Source organism: Carcharhinus amblyrhynchos, chromosome 5, assembly GCF_965287045.1.
Source record: "Carcharhinus amblyrhynchos chromosome 5, sCarAmb.v2.hapA, whole genome shotgun sequence".
NCBI classification, from domain to species: domain Eukaryota; kingdom Metazoa; phylum Chordata; class Chondrichthyes; order Carcharhiniformes; family Carcharhinidae; genus Carcharhinus; species Carcharhinus amblyrhynchos.
In genome coordinates, this window is record NC_137328.1 from 37221164 (window position 1) to 37247972 (window position 26809).

A 26809-nucleotide genomic window follows, 5' to 3' on the forward strand; every position below is an offset into this window, starting at 1 on the left:
GGATTAAATTCCATTTGCCATCTATCTGCCCAATCTACCAGCCTGTCTATGTCCTGTTGCATTGCCAGGCACTGCTCCTCAGTACCCGCCAATCCAACCATCTTAGTGTCATCAGCAAATTTGCTGATCACACCACCTACCCCCTCTTCCAAGTCATTAATATATACCACAAATAGAAGAGGTCCAAGTACTGAGCCCTGCGGCACACCACTGGTGACAGACCTCCAATTGGAAAAGGAGCCTTCCACTACTACTCGCTGTCTCCTCCTCCCAAGCCAGTTCTCCACCCATCTACATACCTGGCCTTGTATCCCATGAGCCTTCACCTTTTCTATCAGCCTACCATGAGGGACCTTGTCAAACGCCTTACTGAAATCCATATAGACGACATCAACGGCTTGTCCTTCGTCAACCGTACAAGAACACATACGGCCAGCATATTTGCAGCCTTACTTATTTTGATATTAGAGGCTGGTAAAGATTGTAAGTGCTGTAAATATATTGTTTTTACTGAGTATTGTTCATTTACCTGGTTAGTGTGAATAGATTTTGCTTGCCAGTTTAGTCAGAGCTTCTGTTTGATGCAATATTAGTTTGCCTAATAAAGGTCATACAGCAAACATGTTTTATTGCAGTACACTTACTGTGGGAAAGGTCCTCTGTTAAATCTGTGAATTTCACTATGATTATGTAGATATTAAGCAGGTACTATGGTGCATAAGGAATATGAAGTCAGTGGCTACTGAGACTGAATCAAGAATATTTTGCAAAATGCAACAGACAAATATAAGGGCATGGGGAAAAGAAGAAGTTTGATTTGAATAGAATTGGAAGGCTCAAAGCTATGCTTTTTGGTTGGATGATAATTTCAAAGGGGTTGATGCAAGGCGTACCAGCATCAGCAAGCATTGTGAAGGTAGGTCTAGCCTGTAGGCTGTGGGGGATGAGAAACAGACTATAATTTTATTTTAGTGTCTGTGTGAAAATCCAAAAGTATTTACAAATAATGTAAGTGGAAAATTACTTATTTAAATTTTAATTTAGGAATTTTTAAGTATTATTCACACCAAGCAACTCTGACATGAGGACGGGATTATTATGAGTATCAACAGCATTGTGTGCAAGAGGAAATGTTTAAAAATTGTTAGCATGTGTGTAATTCCCTGCAGCTGCAGGCACTCATGGGTTAAAAATGTGCAGAATTCCAAATCACTGTTAAATACAGCTATATATAGGACAGAAGAGAAATAGCCGTGGATCACAAATCTGCATATCAGCACCTGAGTACTATAAAAACTCCTGCAAAATTACACACATTATAATTATCTAAGAAAATTCCAAATAATACAGAATAAAAACTATACTCAATGCAAATAGGAAATGTCAGTCTATTTAACAATTTGATCCAGATTTGGATGCCAGTTTGAAGGTTTCTTCGCACAGGATTAAAAAATTCTATGATGATTGTACTGAGCAGTACAACCAGGGTGGCTATTGTTCAGTTACACAATTAAATACACAAAATTGTTAAATCCAACTGAAAAGGTTTAATTAAAGCTAAATACTGCAGGTCCAGGAAATCTGAAATAAAAACAGAAAGTTCTGGAAAAACACAGGTCTGGCTGCATCTGTGGAGAGAGAAACAAGAGCTAATGTTTTGAGATCATTTAACTCTCTGAAGAGTCACATGGACTTGAATTATTAACTGTTTCTCTGTCCACAGATATTGCCAGATTTCCTGAGCTTTTCCAGAATTTGCTGTTTTGATTTCAAAATGGTTTAATCATTGTGAAAGTAGATTATTTGTAACTGTAGGAAATTGAGTTATAAAACAATTGTTTAGGTAACTGGTTGCAGTATTTGTGTTGTGTCAATTGATACTGCACAACCTCTGCATGAGCCAAGCAAAAAATATGGTGCTTTATTTTACTGCCATGTTTAAATCTATTCAGATTTGAAAACCACATCTATCAGGAACTTTAACTTGAAAAACTTCCCTCTTTAGTGAATGGGTTGCGGAGAATGTGCACTTGTGAAAAATGTAGGGCTTCTCATCCTCCTGATGGTTCAATCACCATCAGGAGTGGCAGTAGCTGGTTGCAAGTTTTGGAGCACATGGGAGCGTAGTCTACAGACTTGTTGGCAGATTGCAAAGAAGCTTGAAAATTCTTTTGTCATTGAGACTCTGGAATCTTCATAGGATCAGAGTTCCTACATTGCAGGAGGAGGCCATTCAGACCATTGAGCTTGCACCAACAACAATCCCACCTAGGCCCTATCACTGTAACCTGATATATTTACCCTATGAAGAAGCATGGCCAATTAACTTAACCATGGGAGGAAACCAAAGCATGAAGAGGAAACCGACGCAGGTCCACAGTCAGCGACCCGATACCAGAATAGATCCCAGGTCCCTGGTGCTGTGAGGCAGCAGTGCTAATATCTCTGTCCACTGATTTCATGGATCATAATGATTACAGATACCTTCAAAATCATGCAAACCTTGAATTGCAAGGGAAAATTTATTAGAGAGGGCTGCCTGGGCAGTCACATTCAGAATATTGCCACAGCCTGGTGCCCCAGCTGGGTCCAGCCCTGCCACAGCCTGGTGCCCCAGGTCCAGCCTTACCATAGCTTTGCTTTCCTTGGTCAGGCAGCCCTCAGCACACACTCTGCTGTCAGTTTTTGTTGCACCTCTAATAACAGATTATTTCACTCCCTCATTTTCTGCTGAGTGAGTCTATCAGCAGGACTCCTTGGAGAGAAATGGCCCATGATTGAAGGAGCAATTCCTTATAGAACCTTCCATTCAAACTTACCTGTTTAATCAGCATTTTGAAAAGTGCCTCTACAGGCTTTGGGAGCCACATCCAACCCTCTATTGGACAGGCCAGTTCTGTAATGAAAATCTTTGAGTGAAACCTTAGCAGAATAGTATAGTAGTGGGCTGTTGATAGTTTTTAGATAAACAACAACAAAACACTCAAATGATTGACATTTTTTTGTTAACTATTTGGTATTTGCATGGACTTCCAATTGAGATTTATATGGGAAATGGCCCATTTTTGGCTTGCAAATTGTAGGTAATGTTGCTTCTCCAGTTTGAAGACTAAGTCATAGGACAACATTGCAATAGAACACATCTGTGCAATACACAAATGAACAAGATTTTTAAAAATGAGCTAAGTTAATGTTGCGTTTTGGTTTCACCTGTGAAATAGGTCTAATTGAAACACTGAATCCTTGATGCACAGATTCATCACATTCATATTTTGGAACAATGAAGTCCTGTTTTACTATCTTATTTATATTTCTTCATTGAATTATTGGAAACTTCAAATTGAAGTGGTGAAGTAGTAGATGATATTTGAACTGCAGTCCACAATTATGTATAAGTATACAGATAACTAGGAGGATGATTAATTAGTTTATTATTCCTACACAACCCTTCACTTCAATACATAGCCAATGGCAAAGGCAAGTGGCAAACCAATAGCACATTTTCAATAAACAAATTTCTTCAGTACAGTAATCCAAACATTGGTAAGTGAAACAAAGTCATTCTGTTAAGTTCTTTTTTTTTACACAAACAAAAGCATGAGGCTTTCAATTCTATAGCATCACTAACATACCATTCCCAAGTTATTTGAAAGCCTTGCAAATAACAGCAAACTAGATTATGTATTGTGCTCTCATTTCAGTTATTGCTAATGGTCAGAAATTAAAGTTACTTTGAAAATGTTAAGGTAAACAATGATTATGCAACTTTCGACAGCTCTACAAGATACTCTGTCAGCAGGTCATGTATCCAGACATCTGTATCTGGGAGGGATGTGTCCACCAAGTAAGTCACCACTTTTCGATCCCAGGGGTAGGCACTCCCATGAACTGTTTGTATTTGGGCTACAAGAGGTTTTCTCTCAACATGGTTACGGAAAACTATTGACGCTTCCTCTGACCACTGTTCACATTTAACACCTGCAAAATACGGATTAATAATTAGTTCAAATATCAAGTACACTTTATTTAATAGAACCATTGCAAAAAATAAAGTTTACATTTTTGTAAATAAAATTTAGGATAAGGAGTAGATACACCAAATGTATCTTTCTTCTCATTTCCTCATGTCAACGTTATTTTCATAAACTAATTTCTTGCTAGTATTGCAAAAACTAACCCTTTTCCAGTGGCAAAGAGAGTTTGAAGAGAGACTGGTATCTCACAACAAGGAATCCTAAAGTCTGCTATAAGCATGTAAGTAGGAAAAGGGCAGTAAAAAGGGTAGAGATGTTTGCAGAGCCTCCTTGAACTGATGCAGCCAATATGGTGTAGGTTCCCCACATTGCTGTTTAAAAGGATGTTTCAGGATGACCCATCAAGAGTGAACGATGGAGTCAGGATGGAGTGTAGCTGAGAGGAGAACTTACAGGCGGCAGTACTCCCACTAGTCGAGCTTGGCCTCAGCTAAAGCATTGCATCCAATTCTGGGCCCTGTATTTAGGGTGGATGTGAAAACTTGAGGATGCAGATTGAAAGGTGATGGGCACAAGTAACAATAGTGACAGCAGGATAAATATTTAATGTTGCAATTAGTTAGGATCTGGAACAGTCTAAAAGTGAGGTGCAGGCACACACAATTGGAGCTTTTAGAAAGAAACTGAAGAGAAGACACTTACAGGGCTATGGCGAAAGGTTAGGGGAAAGAAATAGACAGCAAGGACACAGCAGGCTGAATGGCCTCCCAGGCTGGAACTATTCTATGATTTTCTTTCTTACTGAGAGTCTATTATTGCCTATTTCATAACTAGCTTTCATCATAAGGGCCAAGTCAAACTGTTTAAACACTCATTGGGAAAATTCACTACTGGGTGAGCTTTGAGACCCTGCAAGAGGAGCTGTGACAACAGTCCACGTAGCAATATTTTGTGCATTGCTATGTGATCACTTGAGATAACTGCAATTGAAGAAGCAACCATAAAATGATTAATCTGTCACTGGCAATGTAGAATACACTCAATCATCAATCTAGCTAACTCCTGGCTTGATCATTTATTTAACCTAGTATTTACTGTGGGAACAAGCAACTGCTGAGACATCTGCTATATTCATACAAAAATTAAATTAAGATCAAAGCCCAAAAGTCTTGGATCTTTAAAATACTTCTTTAGAAAGATTTTGCCAAAATGCATTAGCTCAATAAATGTTTGGATCTAGAATCTGCTATACTTAATTTTTACAAGAAATAATGAAAAGCAGCAGTATAAACCAAGTAGTGCAATTCAAATTGGGTGCAGGAACCAAGACCTGGTGCTTTACATACACAAATTTTTCAAAGTAGTAAGGAAGATTGACAAAGCTGTTAGAAAGGTATATGGGTTGCTTGGCTTTGTGAATAGAGGCATAGGTTACAAAAGTAATTATGCAGCAGTTGCAGTCGTGTTCAGTTCTGGTCACTAATGTTTCAGAAGAGGGAGATTTACTCAGATTAACAGGAATGAGGGCCTTCAGTTGTGGAGAAACTTACGATCATGGTTCTTAGACCAGGTTAAGGAGACATTTAATAGATATGTTAATAAAGAGGGTATTTGAGAGTTAACTAGGATAAAATGTTTCCAAGGGCACATGGGCCAGAGGCCACTAATATATGACACTTGGCAAAAGAACCAGGGAGCAGGGTGGGACATAGAGGAGAAGAGGCTGCGATTTACTTTCTTCTGAGGTAGCAAGCTGTGATCTGGAAGGCACTGCCTGTAAAGGCACTGGAAGCAGACTCATTAGCAGCTTTCAAAAAGGAATTTCATACATACTGGAAAAGGAAATGTTGCAAGCCTATATGTAAAGAGCATGGAAGTAGGATTAATTGGATAGCTTTTTCAAAGAGCCAGCAACTCTTTCCGTCAAATGTGTTCCCTTGTACTGCACGATGCTATGATCAAAAAAAGTGGGCCTGGCTACAGAAGTTCAGAATGATTGTTGTCCAGTTATTTCTCCCTGAATTTCACAGTGTACCAATGTAATGGGTCAATGTATCAGTGTCTCAATATACCAATTATTGCTCTTGCATTTGAAAACTAAATTCTGCTATTATGAAAGATTTGGCAAATGCAATTTTCAAACTTGCCACTATCAGTCCCTTCCAAATATCTGTTGTGGCACTTGTAAATCACAGAATTTATCAACATGAGTAAAAAAATGTATCAGCTGACAAAACAAATGAAATCTATGAATGATCAAAACATCTCAACTTGGGGTTCAGAGCAAATCCTAAGCACTTTTTAAAGCCAATCTTGTACATCACCTTTCTTTAATTTGTGTAAAAGAAAATTTTTTTGGGGATAATAGATACAATGGAGAGCAATGACAACTGATGTAATTACTGCAGAGTTACAGCGATAATTTCCATTTATTATTCAATAGCTCATTGAGAATAAACTGATTACATTTTGATCAAATGACAATTTAAGTTTAATTGTAGTTAAAAGTATCAATGTTCTTTTTGTGATAGGCATGTGTCAATAAGTTTCATTTTTAAACAGTGACCCAGAGTTTTAGATTTTCCCACACAAGGAAACATCCTTTCCAGATCCATCCTGTCAAGACCTCTCAGGATCTTCTATATTTCAAATAAGTCACCTCAATGTTTTAAATTCCAGTGGATACAAACTAACCCATCCATTCCAAATATTAGTTCAGTAAACCTTCTCTGAACTGTTTCCAATGGATATATATCCTTCTTTAAATTAGAGACCAATAATAGAGTATTCCAGATCAATGTCCTGTATAACTGAAGCATAACCTCCCTACTTGTGTATTCAATCCCCCTCACAATAAATAATATTCTATTAGCTTTTCTAATTACTTGCTGTATCTGCATACTAGCTTTGCAATTCATGCACTAGGATACCAAGATCCCTCTGCATTTCAGAGCTCTACAATCTCTACAATCTACAGTTAGATAGTATACTGCTTTTTTATTCTTCTTGCCAAAATAGACAACTTCACATTATACTCCATTTGCCAGATTTTTGTTCACTGACTTAGCCTATCAATTTGTAGCCTCCTTGCATCCTCTTTAAAACTTACTTTCCTATCTATCTTTTTGTTATCAGCAAATTTAGAGACCATATCCTTGGTCCCTTCATCCAAATCATTTGTATAAATTGTTAGAAGTCGAAGTCTTACCACTGAACCCTGCGGCACACCACTCATTACATCTTACAATATATTTGTAGCATTAGAAGACAGCTATTGCACTATAATTAGATTTATCCTTGGTTAACTTACCTGCTAACTGTGCTGTAATGGCTTGGAAAGGCAACTGACGGAATTGCTGTACCAATGTCTGAACCTTCCTACAGCTTACTAGTTCATGTCGACCATAATCCAATTGATACACAGACACCAAACCATTTGTAAGAATTCCTTTCACCAATACACGGTACCACCTAGAATTACAAAAGTTGTTCAAGAAACTTACAAATACAATTGAATTATTTATAAAAACATAAATGATTTTCATGCTCTGAGCTTTATACCCTGGATTCTTGATTTTGGGTGGATGTTGGGTCAGGGCAGGCTTAGGCTTAGTCATGAAGCTCTTCATGATCAAAATGCCTGCAGATACTCACTTTGTTATCATACATAAATTAATAATGGTGAGTCAGCATGATGCTCTATAGACTGCTCTACAGAAACCCTACAGTGCAGAAGGAGGCTATTTATCCTATCTAGTCTGCACTGACACTCCAAAAGAACATCTTACTCAGGCCCACCCTCACCCTATCCCCTTAAACCCATGCATTTATTATAGTTAATCCATCTAACCTACACATTTTGAGACACTAAGGGGCAATTTAGCCTGGCTGATCTGCCTTACCTGCATACCTTTGAACTGTGGGAGGAAACCGGAGTACCTGGAAGGAACCCATGCAGACATGGGGAGAACACGCAAATGCCACACAGTCAAGTCACCCAAGGCCAGAATCAAACCTTGGTCCCTATTGCTGTGAGGCAACAGTGCTAACCACTGTGTCACCATGCTGCTCAAGGTACCTGGGGAAGTCAAGCATAATACTACAGAAAGGTGTTCATACCTTCAATAGTGGAGGGAAGAACAGATAGAAGAGAAATACTTATATTAAAAATGGCCACTTAAATTGACAAATTGTATGCAACACCATTAATGCATGTGCAGCTTAAGCTAATGTGTAAGCACAACTTGCACCACCTAGTGGATAGAAATAGCAAGTTGAAGTCAATTGCTAAAGGCTCTAGTACTACCCATGTCACCAGAAAAGAAATGGTTTATTAACCAAACTTTCTGGTGTTTGGTAACCAGTCTATTCTCAAGGAATGAAGTTGTTTCCTTTTCATTTTCTCTCTTCTTTTTCTAAAGCTAGTGGTTCACGATGAGTAAATGGCTCATAATATTGGACTATCTTAGAAATTCTTCATTTTTTGTGGGCAAGATTCAATAACAAATATTCGCAATTGGGAAGTTCCTTTAGCCACATCTGATACTTTATTTACCCAACTGTCATATGCACACTTCACAGCAGGGGTTACTTGGTGGCTGTCAGGGTAGTGAACCTGGTCTGAGTTTCTTCTTTCGTAGTTTAGGGGCATTGATGCCAATATTTATTCTCTACCATTGTTCCAGCCGAGACCAACTAACAGATTGAAGACTGAACCTGCTAGTTTTCTGATTTCTGTGGTCCAGTTCCATACTGAATGTGCATTTAATAGCTGAAGTGGGAAGGCATACTAATAAAATAAAGTGTTTAAGTATCATGATATTGAGGCGAGTGATATGACATAATTTCAACACTTTAAGGCCAGATGGAATTAACTGAATCATCACATATTTTCTTCAACCCAATAGCCTACTCCTCCTTGCTAACCTCTGCTTATTTACAGTAATGGTCTATTGTTTATTTCTTCAATTGTCCAGTTGTGAGTTCCTCTTTGTCACTAATTTTAATATCTCTTCTCCAGACTGCTATCCAAATTTAGCCTCATGTCTCATCTTCCCAAATAGATAAGAGACAAGGGATTATTTTCTTGCCCTCATACCTAGTTTCTATTTTTCTCCACTCTTTTTTTTTAAACACCAAACTTCAGGTTTCCGTAAAGAAGCCCTCTGTTCACCCATTTTAAGGGAAAGTTACAATCACGAGATTAACAGTTATCTGCTCCACAGCTGTGTGAACAAGATTATACATATGATCTATTTGATATTCACCCCTTCTAGTTTCTGGTGATATTCCCTCTTGCAAACACTCAGCAGAGACAAAAAAAGAAAATATTTCTGAGCTTAATCCTGTAGAATCAGACTTTACTACAGGGCAAGGAATTGTTCAATGATTAATGGCATGGACTTCAATACAAGGAGTTGAGTAAATAAGGTAGGTTGGTGGAAAGGACCAATGGGCACTTGGAAGTCTTGATATCATAGCTGTTACTGAAACAAGATTCAAAAAAAGGGCATAAATAGCAGCTCAGCATTTCTAGTAATAAAGTTTTCAGACAGGAAAGCGCAGGAATAAAACAGTTACAATGTAATTCTTGGTTACTTGTTGGTTAAAGAAACAATCTCAGCTGAGAGAAGGGACAATATTCCAAAAGCATCAAATGAGGCCATGTTGGCTGAAGTGAGAAACAAAAAAAGGCAATCACACTGCAATGAGTATACTATAGACTATATATCAAATATATATCAATGGGAGATTGAAGAGCAAATAGATAGGCATATTTCAGGTAAGTGCAAAAACAATAGGACAGTAATGGCAGGGGATACAACTACCTTAAGATTAACTGGGATAGAACCAATACAATACGGATGCTACTTAAAGAAAACTCTAAAAAGTATTCAGAAGAACTTCATTTTAACCAGTATGTGGCAGATTCAACAAGAAAAGGGACTTTGTTTTAAGAAATAATGTTGAATGGGGATAAGAATATCGATGGGAGAGCAGTTTGTTGGTTGTGATTGTAGTTCAGTTATATTTAATTTTGAAAAGGATGTAGACTAAAAGTAAGAACATAAGAAATAGGAGCAGGAGTAGGCCATCTAGCCCTTCGAGCCTGCCCCGCCATTCAATAAGATCATGGCTGATCTGAAGTGGATCAGTTCCACTTTCCTGCTTTCTCCCCATAGCCCTTAATTCCCTTGTCTGTCAAAAACCTATCTACCTGTGACTTAAATATACTTAGCGAGGCAGCCTCCACCACTTCAACAGGCAGAGAATTCCAGAGATTCACCACCCTTTGAGTAAAGAAGTTCCTCCTCAACTCCGTTCTAAACTGCCTGCCCCCCCCCCCTTATCTTGAGGCTGTGCCCTCTAGTCCTGCTTTCCTTTCTAAGCGGGAATAATCTCTCTACCTCTACCCTATCCATCCCTTTCATTATCTTATACGTCTCTATAAGATCCCCCCTCATCCTTCTAAACTCCAGCGAGTACAGACCCAGTCTATTTAGTCTCTCTTCATAGTCCAACTCCCTCATCTCCAGTATCAGCCTAGTGAACCTCCTCTGCACTCCCTCCAAGGCCAAAATATCCTTGCGCAAGTGTGGCAACCAAAACTGCACACAGTACTCAAGCTGCGGCCTCACCAGTGCCCTGTACAGTTGCAACAAGACCTCCCTGCTCTTATATTCTATCCCCCTCACTATAAAGGCCAGCATACCATTTGCCTTCTTGATCACCTGCTGCACCTGCAGACTGGGTTTTTGCGACTCATGCACAAGGACCCCCAGGTCCCTCTGCACCATAACATGCTGCAGCTTTTCGCCCTTTAAATAGTAATCCCTCCTACTATTATTTCTGCCAAAGTGGATAACCTCACACTTGCTAACATTATACCCCATCTGCCAGGTCCTCGCCCACTTGCTCAGCCTATCCAGATCCCTCTGCAGACTTTCCACACCCTCCGCGCAATTTGCTTTTCCACTCATCTTCGTGTCATCAGCAAATTTCGTCACCCTACACTCAGCCCCCTCCTCCAGATCATCTATATAAATGGTAATTAGCTAAGGCCCCAGTACCGATCCCTGCGGCACTCCACTAGTCACCAACCACCAATCAGAATAGCACCCATTGATACCAACTCTCTGCCTCCTATTAGACAACCAATCCTCTATTCACGCTAACAACTTACCCCCAACTCCGTGCACCCTAACCTCCTGCAGCAACCTTTTGTGAGGCACCTTATCAAAGGCATTTTGAAAATCTAGAAACACCACATCCACCGGTTCCCCTACCGCACTAGTCACATCTTCATAGAAATCCAATAAATTCGTCAAACACGACTTCCCCTTAATGAATCCATGCTGCGTCTGCTCTATCAAACCATTCCTTTCTAGGTGCCTCGCTATTTCTTCTTTGATGACGGATTCAAGCATTTTTCCAACTACAGACGTTAAACTAACCGGCCTGTAATTCCCTGCCTTTCGTCTGCTACCTTTTTTAAACAGCGGCGTAACATTAGCCATTTTTCAATCTTCCGGCACTTCCCCGGAATCCAGTGAATTTTGGTAAATAATCACTAAGGCATCCACTATCACCTCTGCCATTTCCTTCAGAACCCTGAGATGCATTCCATCCGGTCCTGGGGACTTGTCCACCATCAGTCCCATTAGTCTATAAAAGTATAAGCTTTAAATGGGTGAAAGGCCAATTTTATCAAGCTGAGAAACATGATGGTAAATCAAGTATTAGAGCAGCATGAGACATTTGAGGAGAGAAGGTTCAGAACAAATAAGTTCCCAGAAAGAATAATGGTGGGACTCCCAAATCTAGATTGTAATGGATGTCGAAGAGTAGAAAATAGGAGGAAAAAAAAACCATGGCTTATATCAGATACTGAGAGTTCAATACCACTGAAAGCCCAGTAGGATTACAGAAAGTGTAGAAATAAAATTAGAAAGAAAATTAGGAAACAAATGAGAAGATATGAAAAAAAAAGTGGGAAGTAAGATCAAGGAAAAACTAGAATGCAATATAAATATTTGAAAGTTCATGAGGAAGAGTCATATTCAACAAGAAATATTAACTGTTTCTCTTTCCATGGATTTTTCCAGCATTGTGTTTTTACCTCTTCACATGATGCATTTTTTGTGATATTAAATCATTAAGCTTCTCTACAGAGGTGCCATTTATACATCTTTGGCAGACATATTGCAACACCTCCAACTCCTTACTTAACACTTTGTTATTAAACCAATCATTTTGTCTTTACAAGCATAAATGCTGGCACCAAATTATCCTACCAAACTATCTTATAGATGAACCAACGCTAATGTATGATTAAGGCGCTCTTAGGATGCCCCATCAATTGCTACAACATACCCTTCAAATAAATGCAGGAAACTATCAAACTGAAACAGTAAATGTTGCAGCAGATTTTACTAAATAACAAAAAAGCTGGTATATCTATCTGCAACTGAAAATAGCCATCTGAATTTTTCTTTCAAAACTGGTACATAGCTTAAAATAAATACATTTATGCTAAAATACTTACTTGTTATCTAGCTGGGCAACAAATATTTTGTTCTTTTCTATTGGCACAGATTGCCACTCAGTACTGTTGTAATACAGGACCATTTCTTCCATAAGAACCTCCAACTTGTACAGTTCCTGCCAGGGTTGAAAAACAAAGTGCCCTGGATGACAAGCTACTGAAATAAAGACATCCATGTGCTCCCCAGGCTGTGGCAAAACAAATGGAGAAGGAAGTACATTGTGTACAATGTGTGGGGCAACCATCTTGATTGGTGCAATACCAAAGTCCTTGACTGGGCTTTTTGTGTCAAACTCCGATGTAATATTTGCATCACCCTTATTGCTTGGAAAATTGGTAGTAGAACTCCGTTCAACACTCAGATAAACATCCTTCCTGTGCTTCCAAAGGTCTGCATTTGTTATTTTGTGATTGATGCTACGCTCCGGATTAGGAAAATTTTTTGAAGTAAATAAGTAAATATGAACTAATCCTTTACCCTCATCAACTTTGACAACCTGGAAAAAGTAAAAATCAAACAATTACAACTGAGCCTTGAAGATCAAAATCACCAAGAAGTATTTTAGTAACACATTCATCTTACATTTATTTACCTTAATGCTGCAATCAGAGCAATTTAACACAGTATCCCTAAGCCACAGTACTGCATCCGGTGTCCACATGCCAATATTAAACGTGAGATCTGCCAAGCAGCATTTTATGGCCTAAGAAAGAAAAATGACACAATCAAATTCTGTTGTCTACAAATTTAAGATTTCTGTCCCTAGTTATTAATCAGTGATCCCTCCTGAAAAGTGTCTTTGTGAAACTCAGGTCAAGACATGATCAACTCAGATGTTCTAAGATGTAACTCTATTAACATCATTGCCACATGAAGAATGTCCACTTGGATGAATTCCCAAGAGTTGTCAAGATATGTAAAATTATACCATATAATGAGGCACTGCTTTCAAAAGAAGAGGGACAATCAGGGGAGGTCGAAGGGTTATATGCAGATATAAGATAGCTGTATAACATAACATTGGAATATGTAATATGGATCAAGTCTGCTCTGCCATTCAATAAGAGCATTGATCTAATTGTGGCTTTAACTTCAGTTTCCTGCCTTCCTTCCATAATCCTTGACTTCATTGTTAGTCAAACATTTGTCCAGCTTAGCCCTGAATGCATTTATGTGTATTCTCAGACTCCACTGCTTGCTGGGGAAGAGAATTCTAAAGACTAATGACATTCGCAGAAAAAAATTCTCACCTGTCTTAAATGGAAGACCTTATTTTTCTAGCCAGTAACCCCTAATTCTAGATTCCCCAATGAGAGGAAACATTCTCTCAGTATCTACCCTGTCAGAGCCCTTAGAATATAATGTTTGAATAAGATGATGAAATCATAGAATCCTGACAGTGCAGAAAGAGGCTATTTGGCCCATCAAGTCTACACTGACAATAATCCCATCTAGGCCCTATCCCTGTAGCCTCATGTATTTACCCTGCTAATCATCTTGACACTGAGGGGCAATTTAGCACGGCTGATCCATCTAATCTGCACATCTTTGGAGTGTGAAAGGAAAGCCATACAGACATGGGGGGAACGTGCAAACTCCACATAGTCAGTCACCCAAGACAGGAATCAAACCCTGGTCCCGAGCAATGTGAGGCAGAAGTGCCAACCACTGTGCCGTCCCTTTCATCGCCCCTCATTCTTCTAAACACCAATGAATATAGGCCCTAACTGCTGAACATTTCCTCAAAAGACATCCCTGGAATCAGCCTTTTAAACGTTTCCAATGCAAGTGTACCCCTTCTTAAGTAAGGAACTCAAACCGTATGCATGATTCTAAGGTGCCATCTCAATATCGCTTTGTACAGTTGTTTTTAATTTGGTTTGTCACATGTATTAGTATGAATTGAAAAATGTTGTTTCTTGCATCTATATTGATAAAGTATACCATACATAGAGAAGGAAAGGATAGGATACCGAATGTAGTGTACAATCATAGCTAGGATGTAGAGGAAGATGTAGCAAGACTTCCCTACTTTTATATTCCATCTGCCTTGCAATATAGGTCAACATTCCATTTGTGTTCCTAATTTTTGCTGTACCTCAGGAGGCTAAGAAAATCTGGCATGTCTGCTTCGACTGTCTTCAATTTTTACAGATGCACCATAGAAACCATCCTTCCCAGATGTATCACAACTTGGTATGGCTCCTGCTCTGATCGAGACCACAAGAAACTACAAAGGGTTGTGAATGTAGCCAGTCCATCATACACACCAGCCTTCCCATCCATTGACTCTGTGGACATGTCTCGCTGGCTCGGAAAAGCAACAGCATAATCAAGGACCCCATGCACCCCAGACATGCTCTCTTCCACCTTCTTCCATTGAGAAGGCGATGGCCTAGTGGTATTGGTTGCTGGACTATTGATCCAGAAAGTCAGTTAATTTCTGGCAACCTGGGTTCAAATCCCGCCAAGGCAGATGGTGAAATTTTAATTCAATAAAAAAAAATCTGGAATTAAGAATCTGCCGATGACTGTGAAACCACTGTCGATTGGTGGAAAAACCCATTTGGTTCACAACCATCCTTTAGGGGAGGAAAATCTGTCATCCTAACCTGGTCTGGCCTACATGTGACTTCAGAACCACAACAATGTGGTTGACTCTTAACTGCCCTTGGGCAACGAGGAATAGGCAATAAGTGCTGGCCAGCCAGTGACGCCCATGTCCCAGAAATGAATGAAAAAAATACAAAAGTCTGAGATCACATACCAACTGACTCAAGAACAGCTTCTTCCCTGTTGCCATCAGATTTTCGAATGGACCTACCTTGCATTAAGTTGATCTTTCCCTATACCCTAGCTATGATTGTTCTGCACTCTCTCCTTACATTCTCTATGAATGGTATGTTTTGTCTGTACAACATGCAAGAAACAATACATTTCACTGTATACCAACACATGACAATAATAAATCAAATCCTGCATGCTAACTTTTTATTATTCATGTACAAATCCACTCTGATCCCTCTGTACTACAGAATTCTGCAGTGTTACTACATTTAAATAATACTCTGTTCTGCTAATCTTCCTGTCGAAGTGGACATCTGTATATTTCCCCACATTATTCTCCATCTGCCAAACTTTTGCCCATTCGGCACTGATCCACTTCAGATCAGCCATGATCTTACTGAATGGCAGGGCAGGCTCAAAGGGCTAGATGGCCTACTCCTGCTCCTATTTCTTATGTTCTTACTTATTTTATTTCCCTCCTGATCCTTCTATATTCAGCCTGATTCTCCATTGTATTTTCTACCTGATGTCAGTCTTATCTGCATTTCTTCCATTTCACCTTCACCTCTATCTCTCTCGTCATCCAGGACACTCTGGGTTTATTTGTCCTACGTTTCCCCACCAAAGAAATATACCTTACCATTGCCTACAATACCTTTTCTTTGAAGATGGCCCATTGTTAAGATAGTGTCTTTTCTGCCAACATTTGATTCTAACACACTTGATTAAGATGCACTTTCATCCTGTTGAAGTTTGGCCTTTCTCCAATTAATTGTCCCTGCTCAGGGTTGTTCCTTGTCTTTTTCCAAGGCCAATCTAAACCTTATGATACAATGCTCACTGCCCCTTAAATGATGTCCCACTGATATTTGATCCATTGAGTCAACTCATCCCAGGATCCGGTCCAACTGCCTGCCCCATTTTTGGGCCAGAAACATACTGCTGCAGAGAATTATCCTGAACATATTCCAGGAACACCTGCCCCTCTTGTTCCTTTGCACTATTCCTATCCAGTCTATATTTGGATAATTGAAATCCCCCATTATAATTACTCTATAATTCTTGCATCGCTCTGTAATTTCTTTGCAAACTTGTTTTTCTACATCCCTTCCACTAGTTGGTGGTTGATATACTCCATCGATCAATATTTTTGCAACATCTTCATTCCTTACCTCTAGCCAGAGATTTCATCCTTGATTCCTCTCTGATCCTTCCCAGTCCAGTACTGTAATGGTATCTTAATACTGCAATTCCCCATCTTTTTTTCTTCCTTGCCTTTCTCTCCTAAACAGTTTGTATGCAGCAATGTTTAACACCCAGTCCTGACTCTTTCTGAGCCTGATGTCTGTTACATCTTCAAAGAATTCTAGTAAATTTGTCAAACACATTTTTTCTTTCATAAAACCATATTAACAGTGCCTGATTGTATTAAACTTTTCTAAATGTCTATCTTCATAATAACAGATTCTAACATTTTTCCAATGAGTTAAGTCTAACTGGTCTATATTTCTTGTTTTGATTTCCCTTCTTTCTTGAATACTGGTGTTACATGTGTGGCATTCCCATCTGCTGTGACCTTTCCAGAATCTTGGGAAGTTTTGTAGATTACAACTCATGCAGCCACTATTTTTGTAGTCATTTCTTTCAAGAACCTTGGGTACAAGCAATGAGGCCAATGATCTCATTTATTCTCCCCCACCAAAGAAAAAAGGTCTCATAAGAGCTATTTGTTTGTTATTTGATATATTCTCAAGGCTCCTACTATGCATTTAGGCTCAAGGAAATTCTTTGAATATAGAATGTTATTACTAACTGAGAAACAGCAAGAAAATACCTTGTCACGGATTGCATTGCCTTCTTCTTGCAGTTAGGGAACCCTTTGACTTTGCTTAATTTGAAATACACTACCATATTTATTCAATGAGAAACATCACTCCAAATTAATTTCAAAATTACTGGTTAAGGACTTCAATCATAGCCATAACTATAATAGTCTGGTTACTCAAATTGGCAGAAGGTAGGGAGCATTCTACAAGGATGGATGTATAGGCACAGCTATTGTTCACAATATAAATTATTCAGAGTCAAGAATTAGAGGTACAAATTCATATTTGCTGATCATACCAAATTGGGATCGTGATTAGAGAGTACTGACTGAATTCAGAAAGATATCAATAAACTTGCAAAAAGAGTTTGTAATTGGCAAATAAATTTCAATACAGATAAACATGATGTAACAGATTTTGGTAGGGAAATAGTTGTCTAAAACAAGAGAAGATCAGAGGGATGTGGATACAGATGCACAATTCACTAAAGCAGCTATTAAAGTAACCACAACCTGAAAAACAGAAACAATACATTGGGATTTATTTCTAGGAGGGATAGAGTCAACAAGAAAATAAGTTAAATTTATGTATAATCTTGGTTTGACCACTTTGGAGTACCAAGTATATTTTGAGTCTCAATATCATAAAAAGGATATAATGGCACTTGGGACTGTGGGAAAAAAGTTACTAAAATAACTGAACTGGAAGGTTACACCTAGCAGGAAAGATTGAACAAGTTGGGTCCCTCATCTCTAGAAAGGGCAAAGGTTGGCCTGATAAAGATTTTGAAGATTATGAAAGGTTCTGATAAAGTTGATAGAGAGATTAAGTTTCCATTCGAAGACAAGACCAGAACTAGGGAAGTCATGAAAATAAAAAAAAATTAATAAATCCAATATGGAACAGAGGAGAGCCACTTAACATGGAGTGGTTGGAATGTGGAACATGCTGCCGTAGGAGTGATTTGTGGCAAACAGTAGATGGACTTAAAGGAACCTAGATAACCATGAAGATGAGAGGAAAAGAAAAAGGATTAGATGAAACAGGTTGGGAGGTAGCTTGTGTGCAGCATAAACAATGGTGTAGACTTATTGGGCTGAGATACTTCATTATTGCATTATAATGGTAGAAAATGTGCTTCATATATTCATCATTACCTGAGGTGGTATAGATACAGAATCCTGAAGAAGTGGAGATGGAATTTCTCTTAGTTCTGATACAGCAACAGATGCGACTATTCCTGTATCCAAGAATAGAATATCCACAACCCGTGTACCGTGCACATTGGTAATCTGAAAAATAAAACAAGGTGTTCAAATTGTTAAGAATTTTGACAGAAACATACCACACAGGACTATCGATTCTTGCTGTGAATTTTGAAAATGTGTAATATATGCAATCAACCCTCAACATTTCTCTCTAACACAAGTTATTATCTAAAAAGTTGCTCTTCTAGATATTGTTTTGTATTCTTTGACTATTAGCTGTTTCAAATGTCATATTGAGAAGTAGCATTCTTTACACTGTAACTGTGAAAGTTTTTCTTCTAACTTAGAATTCCCTCTTTTCCTTCCCCACTCTTGCTAGGGTGTGGCTTCACAGGTACCAACATCCCTCCACTGTCCTTAGAACACATAAACGGGAGTAGGGTATTGCGTTTATCAGAATGAACTGCATAAAAACACCACACAAAGAGACATATTATAAAAACATCGAGTCTGCACCAACCACAATCTCACCCAGACCCTAACCTGGTAACCTCACATATATATCCTGCTAGTCCCCCTGACACTAAGGGACAATTTTCCATGGTCAATCAACCTAACCCGCACACCCTTGGAGTATGGGAGGAAACTGGAGCACCTAGAGGAAATCCATGCAGACATGGGATGAATGTGCAAACTCCACACAGTGACCCGAGGCCGCAATTGAACTCTGGTCCCTGATGCTGTGAGGCAGCAGTGCTAACTGCTATGCCACCATCGAGCGGAGGGAAATAGGATGTGTCCTAGCCCTACTTTGTTTGGTATTTTCTTCAACATGCTTCTGAATTCTGCCTTCTTTGCAAACAAGCAAAGGGCTTACCTGCATACAAGGTCAGATAGCAAGCTTTACAACCCTTCTTGATTGAAAATGAATAAAAGAAATATAACACTTCTTGTTCCAAACTGATAATGCCATGCTTGTTTCTCACACCAAAATCAACTAGAGGGACTTATATACTGCATGGAATTTTCCTAAAAATGAAGGAATGTTATAAGGGCAAGAAAATCAGAGCAATCTGCACCAGTCTGTCTGGTGTAGACTAGACCACAATCGTCCCACACTTAAGTCATTTTGGGAGTGATGAGCTGCACGCATTTCATGCCAGGTCTGGGAGGAGGCGGGGAGCTAAATACCTCGATAAGCCTGGCTGCAAAGTGATTGGACACCATTTTGAATGGGCACCCTGATCTTTGTGCACTGGAAGACCCTCCCCCACTCCTTCAATGGCAGCATGATGCCCCACCCCGTTTTCGACACGGGCTGCCGGCATTGTAGCTTCCCAATGGTTCCCTCTTCATGACCACGATATATGTCATAAGCCCCTTTGTACTGCCCCGGCACACTGGCAGTGCTCAACTGGCACTGCCAATGTGCCAGGTGGGCACTATTCAGCCATGTCCATCACCCACTCAGGGCTTCAATGAACTTTGATTCCCCCCAGCATGGTCATCAAGCCTGGTATCTGCTAGTGGAGACCAGCAGTAATTCTTGCCAGGTTCTTGGCACACCCTAGGGTCAGAAGATCCCGGAGGCTGGGAGAATCAGTCATTGAACAGGATAAGCATATTTAAATGCTACTTTAAGTATGTCAGTTGGCCTTGCACCCATTCTTGGTTTGCATTAGTAGCAAGGGATCGGGACAATTGCAAATCGTTTGATGCCAGGCGCAAAATGTGTTTTTAAGCCTGCACACAATTTCCCCAGATTAGCACAATCTGCACCAGGCCCAGGCCCAGGCCCAGAAAATCACGCCCATTGTCTCTACCATGGTTGTAACTTTTCTGCTAAATGTTTGCTTTCGGTCACATTAAACAACACTCCGCTGGAAGTGGTTAGCAAATTCTGTTACGTTGGGGCCATAGACAATTTGACTCTTGATGCAGGAACTTGATATATGCAGATGGAAAGCAGCTACCATCTTTGGGCACTTCTTCAAACATGCATGGAAAAACACCCATGGAGAAAGTTGACTCTTAGGACCAAGTTCCTGGTTTATAAGGCATGTGTTGTCAGCACCTTGTTGGACAGTTGTGAAGCAGGGATAAATTGCAGCTATCAAGAAATCTGCAGCGCATTCTTGGCATTTAATGGAAGGGCAAAATCACATACAACCTTCTCAGGGCAAAGCTCCAAAATATGCTGATACCCATCAAGCAGAAAAGCCTTTGCTGGCTCACGTATGTTTGCAGAATGGAAGACAAATACAGTGTCAAGAATATTCTGTATAGTGAGGTAGCTGAAGCCAGAAGACCTGTAGAATGCCAAAAGCTCTGCTTGAAGGATACTTACAAACAAAGACCTAAACATTGGTTTTTAACATAGGATATACTAGCCAACAACAGAGGGAAAAGACTACATTACCTGTGGGCCTGCGTGTGCTATCTTGAAGGTTAGTGGCAACACCCACTTAACTTGCGCAACACCTAAAACAGCACTTTACAGTGACACTTGATAACCACATCACTTGTGGTGGAACCTGTCTCACAGGGATTAGTCACTTCAGTCATCAGCAGAAGTGCACCATATGAAACCATCCCATCCATGGATTTGCTGTAAATCCATCTTCTCACAAAGATAGAAGAATGGCAATGACCATATGGTAGGCATGTGGGATTAGGACTATTACTTGTATAGAAGATAAATACATTATCCAGATGGGCCAAACAGCTAGTTCTGTGTTATTGCCTCTACTACTGAAGGTGGTGAAGGAATAATTTTGCCCCAGTTTGTTAGTCTGTAAATAATGTACCACAAAAATGAATGGACTGATTACAAACAAACTAGGTAAACAGATGTGGTATGGGCCAAGGAAGACCTGATTAGTTTTTGGCGAAAATGCATGTCTGGATCTTGGAATTAACATTGGAAGATTAGGCAAATGCACTCTTTCCTTTTAGAAACTTGTGGGTCGTTATGGTGGAATTTGTCATAGCTGAAAAACGTGAGCTTTTAAAAATTTTTTCATGAGATGTGGGCATTGCTGATACGTATTTGTTGCCCATCCTTAATGACCTTTGACATGAGTACCTTGCGAGACCATTTCAGAGGATAGTTTAGAAACAACTACATTGCTGGAGTTGTACGTAGGCCTGACTTTAAGGTGGCAGATTTTCTTCTATGGAGGACATCAATGAACCAGATTTATTTTTATAACCGTATGATTGTTTCAGCTTTATGTTCCAGATTTTATTAATTAAATTCAACTTCCAACAGCTGCCACGGTGGGATTTGAACCCATATCCCCAGAGCATTAGCCTAGCTCAGTGACATTACCACTATGCTACCGTCTTCCCATATTGTTGAGAGAGGATTGGTTTGAAGCCTCCTCAGTGATGTGGAAGCTGTTAATAAAAGTATTTACTTTTTCAGCTTTTAAGTTATCATTCAAGCAGGGAAAAGCCTCAAGGACAAGCTGTATAATCGTAATAACATTGAGTTAAAACAGCATGCTGGAGCTATGTGCAGCATGGTGAAGCCATGTGAACTGAGTGCCCTGCTCACATGTAACTGTTGGCTAATTTGATGCAATTGTGAGGGAATTGATTACAAAAGCAGGAGGTTATGTTTCAGTTGTACAGTGCACTGGTGAGACCGTATCTGAAGTATTGTGCACTGAGCTGGCCTTATTTAAGATGTAAATGCATTAAAAGTTCACAGAAGATTTACTAGACTAATACTAGGAGTCTATAGGTTGTCTTAGAGGAAAGTCTGGAGAGGTTAGGACTTTATGAGGAGGGGATGTCTCCACTCTGGGAAGAATCTAGAACTAGGGGGATCACTGTTTAAAAATAAGGGGTCACTAATGAAGGAGATTAGGAGAAATTTTTCCCGAGGATTGAGAGGAAGTTTCCTCCTTAAAAGGCAGTGGAAGCAGAGTCTTTTTTGAGGAAGTGATGATGATAATTGATGAGGGTAAGACAGTGGATGTTGTCTACATGGACTTCGGTAAGGCCTTTGACAAGGTCCCTCATGGCAGACTGGTGCAGGAGGTGAAGTCACATGGGCTCAGAGGTAAGCTGGCAAGGTGGATACAGAACTGGCTCGGTCATAGGACTGTGACAAGTGGCATTCTGCAGGGATCAGTGCTGTGACCCTGGCTGTTTGTGTGTGTGTATATGTATATATAAAAATGATCTGGAGGAAAATGTAACTGGTTTGATTAGCAAGTTTACAGTTGACACAAAGGTTGGTGGATTTGCGGATAGCAATGAGAACCATCAGAGAAGACGGCAGGATATAGATCGGTTGGAGGCTTGGGCGGAGAGATGGCAGATGGAGTTTAATCTAGACAAATGTGAGGTAATGCATTTTGGAAGGCCTAATACAGATCGGAAACATACAGTAAATGGCAGAATCCTTAAGAGTATTGATAGGCAGAGGGATCTGGGTGTACAGGTACACAGGTCATTGAGAGTGGCAATGTGATGGAGAATGCAGTCAAGGCGGCATACAACATGCTTGCCTTCATCCGCCAGGACATTGAGTTTAAAAATTGGCAAGTCATGTTGCAGCTTTATAGAAGCTTTGTTAGGCCACACTTGGAATATAGCGTTCAATTTTGGTCGCCACACTACCAGAAAGATGCGGAGGCTTTGGAGAGGGTACAGAAAAGACTTATCAGGATGTGCCTGGTATGGAGAGCATTAGCTATGAGGGGAAGTTGGAGAAACTTAGTTTGTTCTGACTGGAACGACGGAGGTTGAGGGACGACTTGATAGAAGTCTACAAGATTATGAGGAGCATGGACAGTTGGATAGTCAGAAGCTTTTTCCCAGGATGGAAGAGTCAATTACTCGGGGGCATAGGTTTAAGGTGCGAGGGGCAAGGTTTAAAGGAGATGTACGAGACAAGTTTTTTTTTTACACAAAGGGTATTGGGTGTCTGGAACTTGCTGCTGGGGAGGTAGTGGAAATAGATGTGATAGTGAGTTTTAAGGGATATCTAGACAAATATATGAATAGGATGGGAATAGAGGGATATGGTCCCTGGAAGGAGAGGGTATTTCAGATGGGCAACATGGTTGTGCAGGCTTGGAGGGCCTTTGAATATTTCTTTGTTCTTTGAGTATTTTTAAAGCAAAGCTAGATAGATTCTTTATTAACAATGGTATGAAAGGTTATCGGGGGCAGGCAAAATGTGCGGTTGAGGTCACAACGAGATCAGCCATGATCTTATTGAATGGTGGATCAGGCTCAAAGGGCTGAGTAGCCTACTTCTGCTCCTAATTCATATTTTTGTAATGCAAAATCTAAACCCATATTACTTTAGATTAAATTGTGACAAAGAGACGAAGATTGAATCAATGCATGTTATATTTTGGACACATCAGAAAATATTCACAGAGTTACCAACACAGATTAGACTTCTAGACAGTCGTGGAGATGAAAATCCCAGCATTATCTGTTTTACAAATGGATGCTGGGATGAGGGTGGGGTGGGACTGAGAGTCTTTCTGGATGAATTATAGACAGGCCAAATGGTCCTCTTCAACCATGATTATTTTTTGATCCATTTGAAACTTGAACCAAAAAAAGTGAGCATGTCTTTGATTATATTTCTGATTATTATTTTACATTCAAGCCTCAGTTGATACGAGTTTTGCAACGAGTGACTAATATTGTACACAATTTGATTAGAAAAATCAAATCAATGTTTCGATCCATCCTTGTTTCCAAAAGGTACACCTCCTGAAGGTTTATTATAGATGCGGACAATACGTAGTGAAATCTAAAGTACTGGGTTGTATTAATACAACCATTCAATATAAATAAAAGCAGACTATTTTGACACTGTTCAATTTTCTGGTCAGACTGTATCAGTGCCTAATTTTGATGCACCCTCTTGGTGATGTAGTGGCCTTGGAAAATGGTCCAGAGGAAAGCTACAAAAATTATATCTAGCATTAAGAACCTTGCTCTATTTACTTCCAAACACTATAGGCGTAGAGTTGACCTGATGGAGTTCTATAAAATTATTGAAGGGTTGTATTTTGTCCTATTGATAAATTATTTCAGTTAAACAAATTGGGGAAGACTCGGGACATTAGTTTAAACTGTACAAGAATAGGAATAGACTGGATGTTAGGTGGCGCTTCCCAAAGAGGCGTGATCTTGAAAGCATCCCCAATTGGCATGGTGGGTGTTGACTCCATGTATGACACCAAGGGGGAGCAGGATTGGTTCCTGTATGGACAAACAATACATCATGTTGAAGGCAAATGCCTTTTTGTTAACACTTAGTTCTTGAGATTTTTTTGATTAACTAATGAGCTATTAAAAAAAAAATTCTCCCAGGAATATGGCTATGGGAATTTGTGTTGGGATTAGCAGAAAGAAGGAAAGGAATATTTAGCCACAATAGTTGAAATATTGTGGTGTGGGGTTGTGGTTTGATTGATGAGCTGGTCTTTTCATGCCTGTCCCTTTTAAATGTTTGGATACATTCACATTGGCATCAGCTTTCATCTTACTGTAGTAGAAAAAGTCAGCTAAATATTTATAGAAGTACAAATACTTGCTTCTGAAAGCAAGAGCTTTATTTCATATTTAATTCCTAGTCAGGATTAAGATCTCACATTCTCAAATTTGGATAGGTGAAGGGTGGCTGATATACATAATGAAAATTAAATCTGCCCCTGGACCTTTAATAGTTGTTTACATTTGCTGTTGTTATATAAAGACAATGCTTGTGATATACTGGATTTTTCTCATTTATAGAGTAAACTACAAATTGTTCCACTGGCTGTGAGTAAATAAATTGTATTGGGTGGAACTGGCTGAGCCTTAACACTCCAGTAAAGCCCCAGGTATAGTCTCTAGAATGTGTTGCCTCATTGTTTCAGGGCAGTGGTAAGACAGTGATAATCACTGAGCTCCCATGGCAAGAAGGGGTGATAACAAAAAATAAGGGCAGGGCTTCTGCTTCAGTGATCACTGCTGGAAGTGTACCAGGAGACAGGGATAAAATTATTTTGTAAATGTCCGTATGGAAGATAGCTTGGGAACACAGGCCTAAATGAAGGATGACAATATAAAGAAAACAACATGTCACTTAGAAGTCTGCCTTACCTTGGGGTGGGTGCAGCTCCTAAGGAAAGGGTTAAAATATCAGAAATGGCACTTCCTCAACTGCTGGTGGCAAAAGGTAAAAATACTGAACAGAAAATCAGCTCTAGGTCCATATTAATTAACACAGTCTTACCTCCACGCGTGCCCACTTCCCTCGCCATCGTGCTAAACAGCGTTTACCACAGAAAGGTAATGAAACAAAATATTCCGATGTGATTTGCTGTAATTAAACAAGGTTCATGATAAAATTGTGAATTAGTGATCTTGCAAAACTATTAGAATCTTGAGCTATTATTTGTTGTATACAGTGTAAATCAAAATACATTCATTAACTCATTTATATCGTCCCCACCGCTTATTTACATGATCAAAAAAATTGACATGAATAAAACTTCAAAATGGACATATTTCCTTCAAGAAAACGTATGCATTTTTATAGAAGAGGCAAACAAAACCTATGCCTTTTTATAGAAGAGGCATATTGAATTAATATAGTTTGCACATTTGCTCAAACTTTCTTCCCCAACTGATCCATGCATGTTTCTGCTCAAAATACACAGTATCTTCAAAAACCTACAAATATCAACTTTATAACGGGCAATAATAGAAATTAGCTAGCATAATTTTCCCAATTTAAACCAGGGTGGCTTAAGTGGTGAGGACTGTACTAGGCAATTGATTATCTGCATAGCCTGAGCTTAACAAGATACTCCATGGACTAGTTGCATCAGCAGGATACATCTGGTCAATAGAACAATGTACAAAAGATACGCCTATTGCAGCACCACAGCAAGGATGGATTTGAAAATGAGGAAATATAAAGGGTGCAATTCTGCTTTTGTTTTAAGTGCTTCTGCTAGTGTTAGCATCTCTCAGGTGGGATTCAACCACCATTAGTAGGAAAAAACAGCCCCTGCAGGGAACATGCCAGAACCTCTGGTTTCAAAGAGATTGGGACACCTTTTTTAAAAAGGGTACCCAAGAGTTCCTTGACAGGCCTCCTCCCCGTACAATGGGCACGGCAATCCTCTGCTGGCAAGGGGAGAACTCCCAACCCCCCAGTACAGAGAGGCATTCCCCCTCCACCCCCACGCTCCTCACTGCTACTTAGGCATAAGGGTGAATCATAGAACCCTACAGTGCAGAAGGAGGTCCTTCGGCCCATTGAGTCTGCACTGAACACAATCCCACCCAGGCCCTACCCCCATATCCCTTCATATTATACCCACTAATCCCTCCAACCTACGCATCCCTGGACACAAAGGGGCAATTTCTTATCACGGCCAATCAACCCAACCCGCACATCTTTGGGTGACCTGGCTACCCGCTCCCCCATCTCCCAC

The 26809-nt window shown here is 39.7% G+C and overlaps 1 protein-coding gene across 3 annotated transcripts in view; it reads right to left on the minus strand.

The window, feature by feature from the left end:
* Positions 1 to 3414: 3414 nt before the first annotated feature.
* LOC145342976 (tudor domain-containing protein 7-like) overlaps positions 3415 to 26809 on the minus strand; it is a 152429-nt gene continuing 129034 nt past the window's right edge. For all 3 annotated transcript variants that reach the window (XM_080188662.1, XM_080188663.1, XM_080188661.1), the window contains 6 exons: positions 25600 to 25686; positions 18291 to 18425; positions 13113 to 13223; positions 12520 to 13016; positions 7285 to 7445; positions 3415 to 3978 (listed from right to left, as the gene is read on the minus strand). In XM_080188662.1, the coding sequence (XP_080044788.1) occupies positions 3758 to 3978; positions 7285 to 7445; positions 12520 to 13016; positions 13113 to 13223; positions 18291 to 18425; positions 25600 to 25686 (1212 nt within the window). In that variant the 3' untranslated portion in view covers positions 3415 to 3757. The remainder of the gene's footprint in view (positions 3979 to 7284; positions 7446 to 12519; positions 13017 to 13112; positions 13224 to 18290; positions 18426 to 25599; positions 25687 to 26809) is intronic.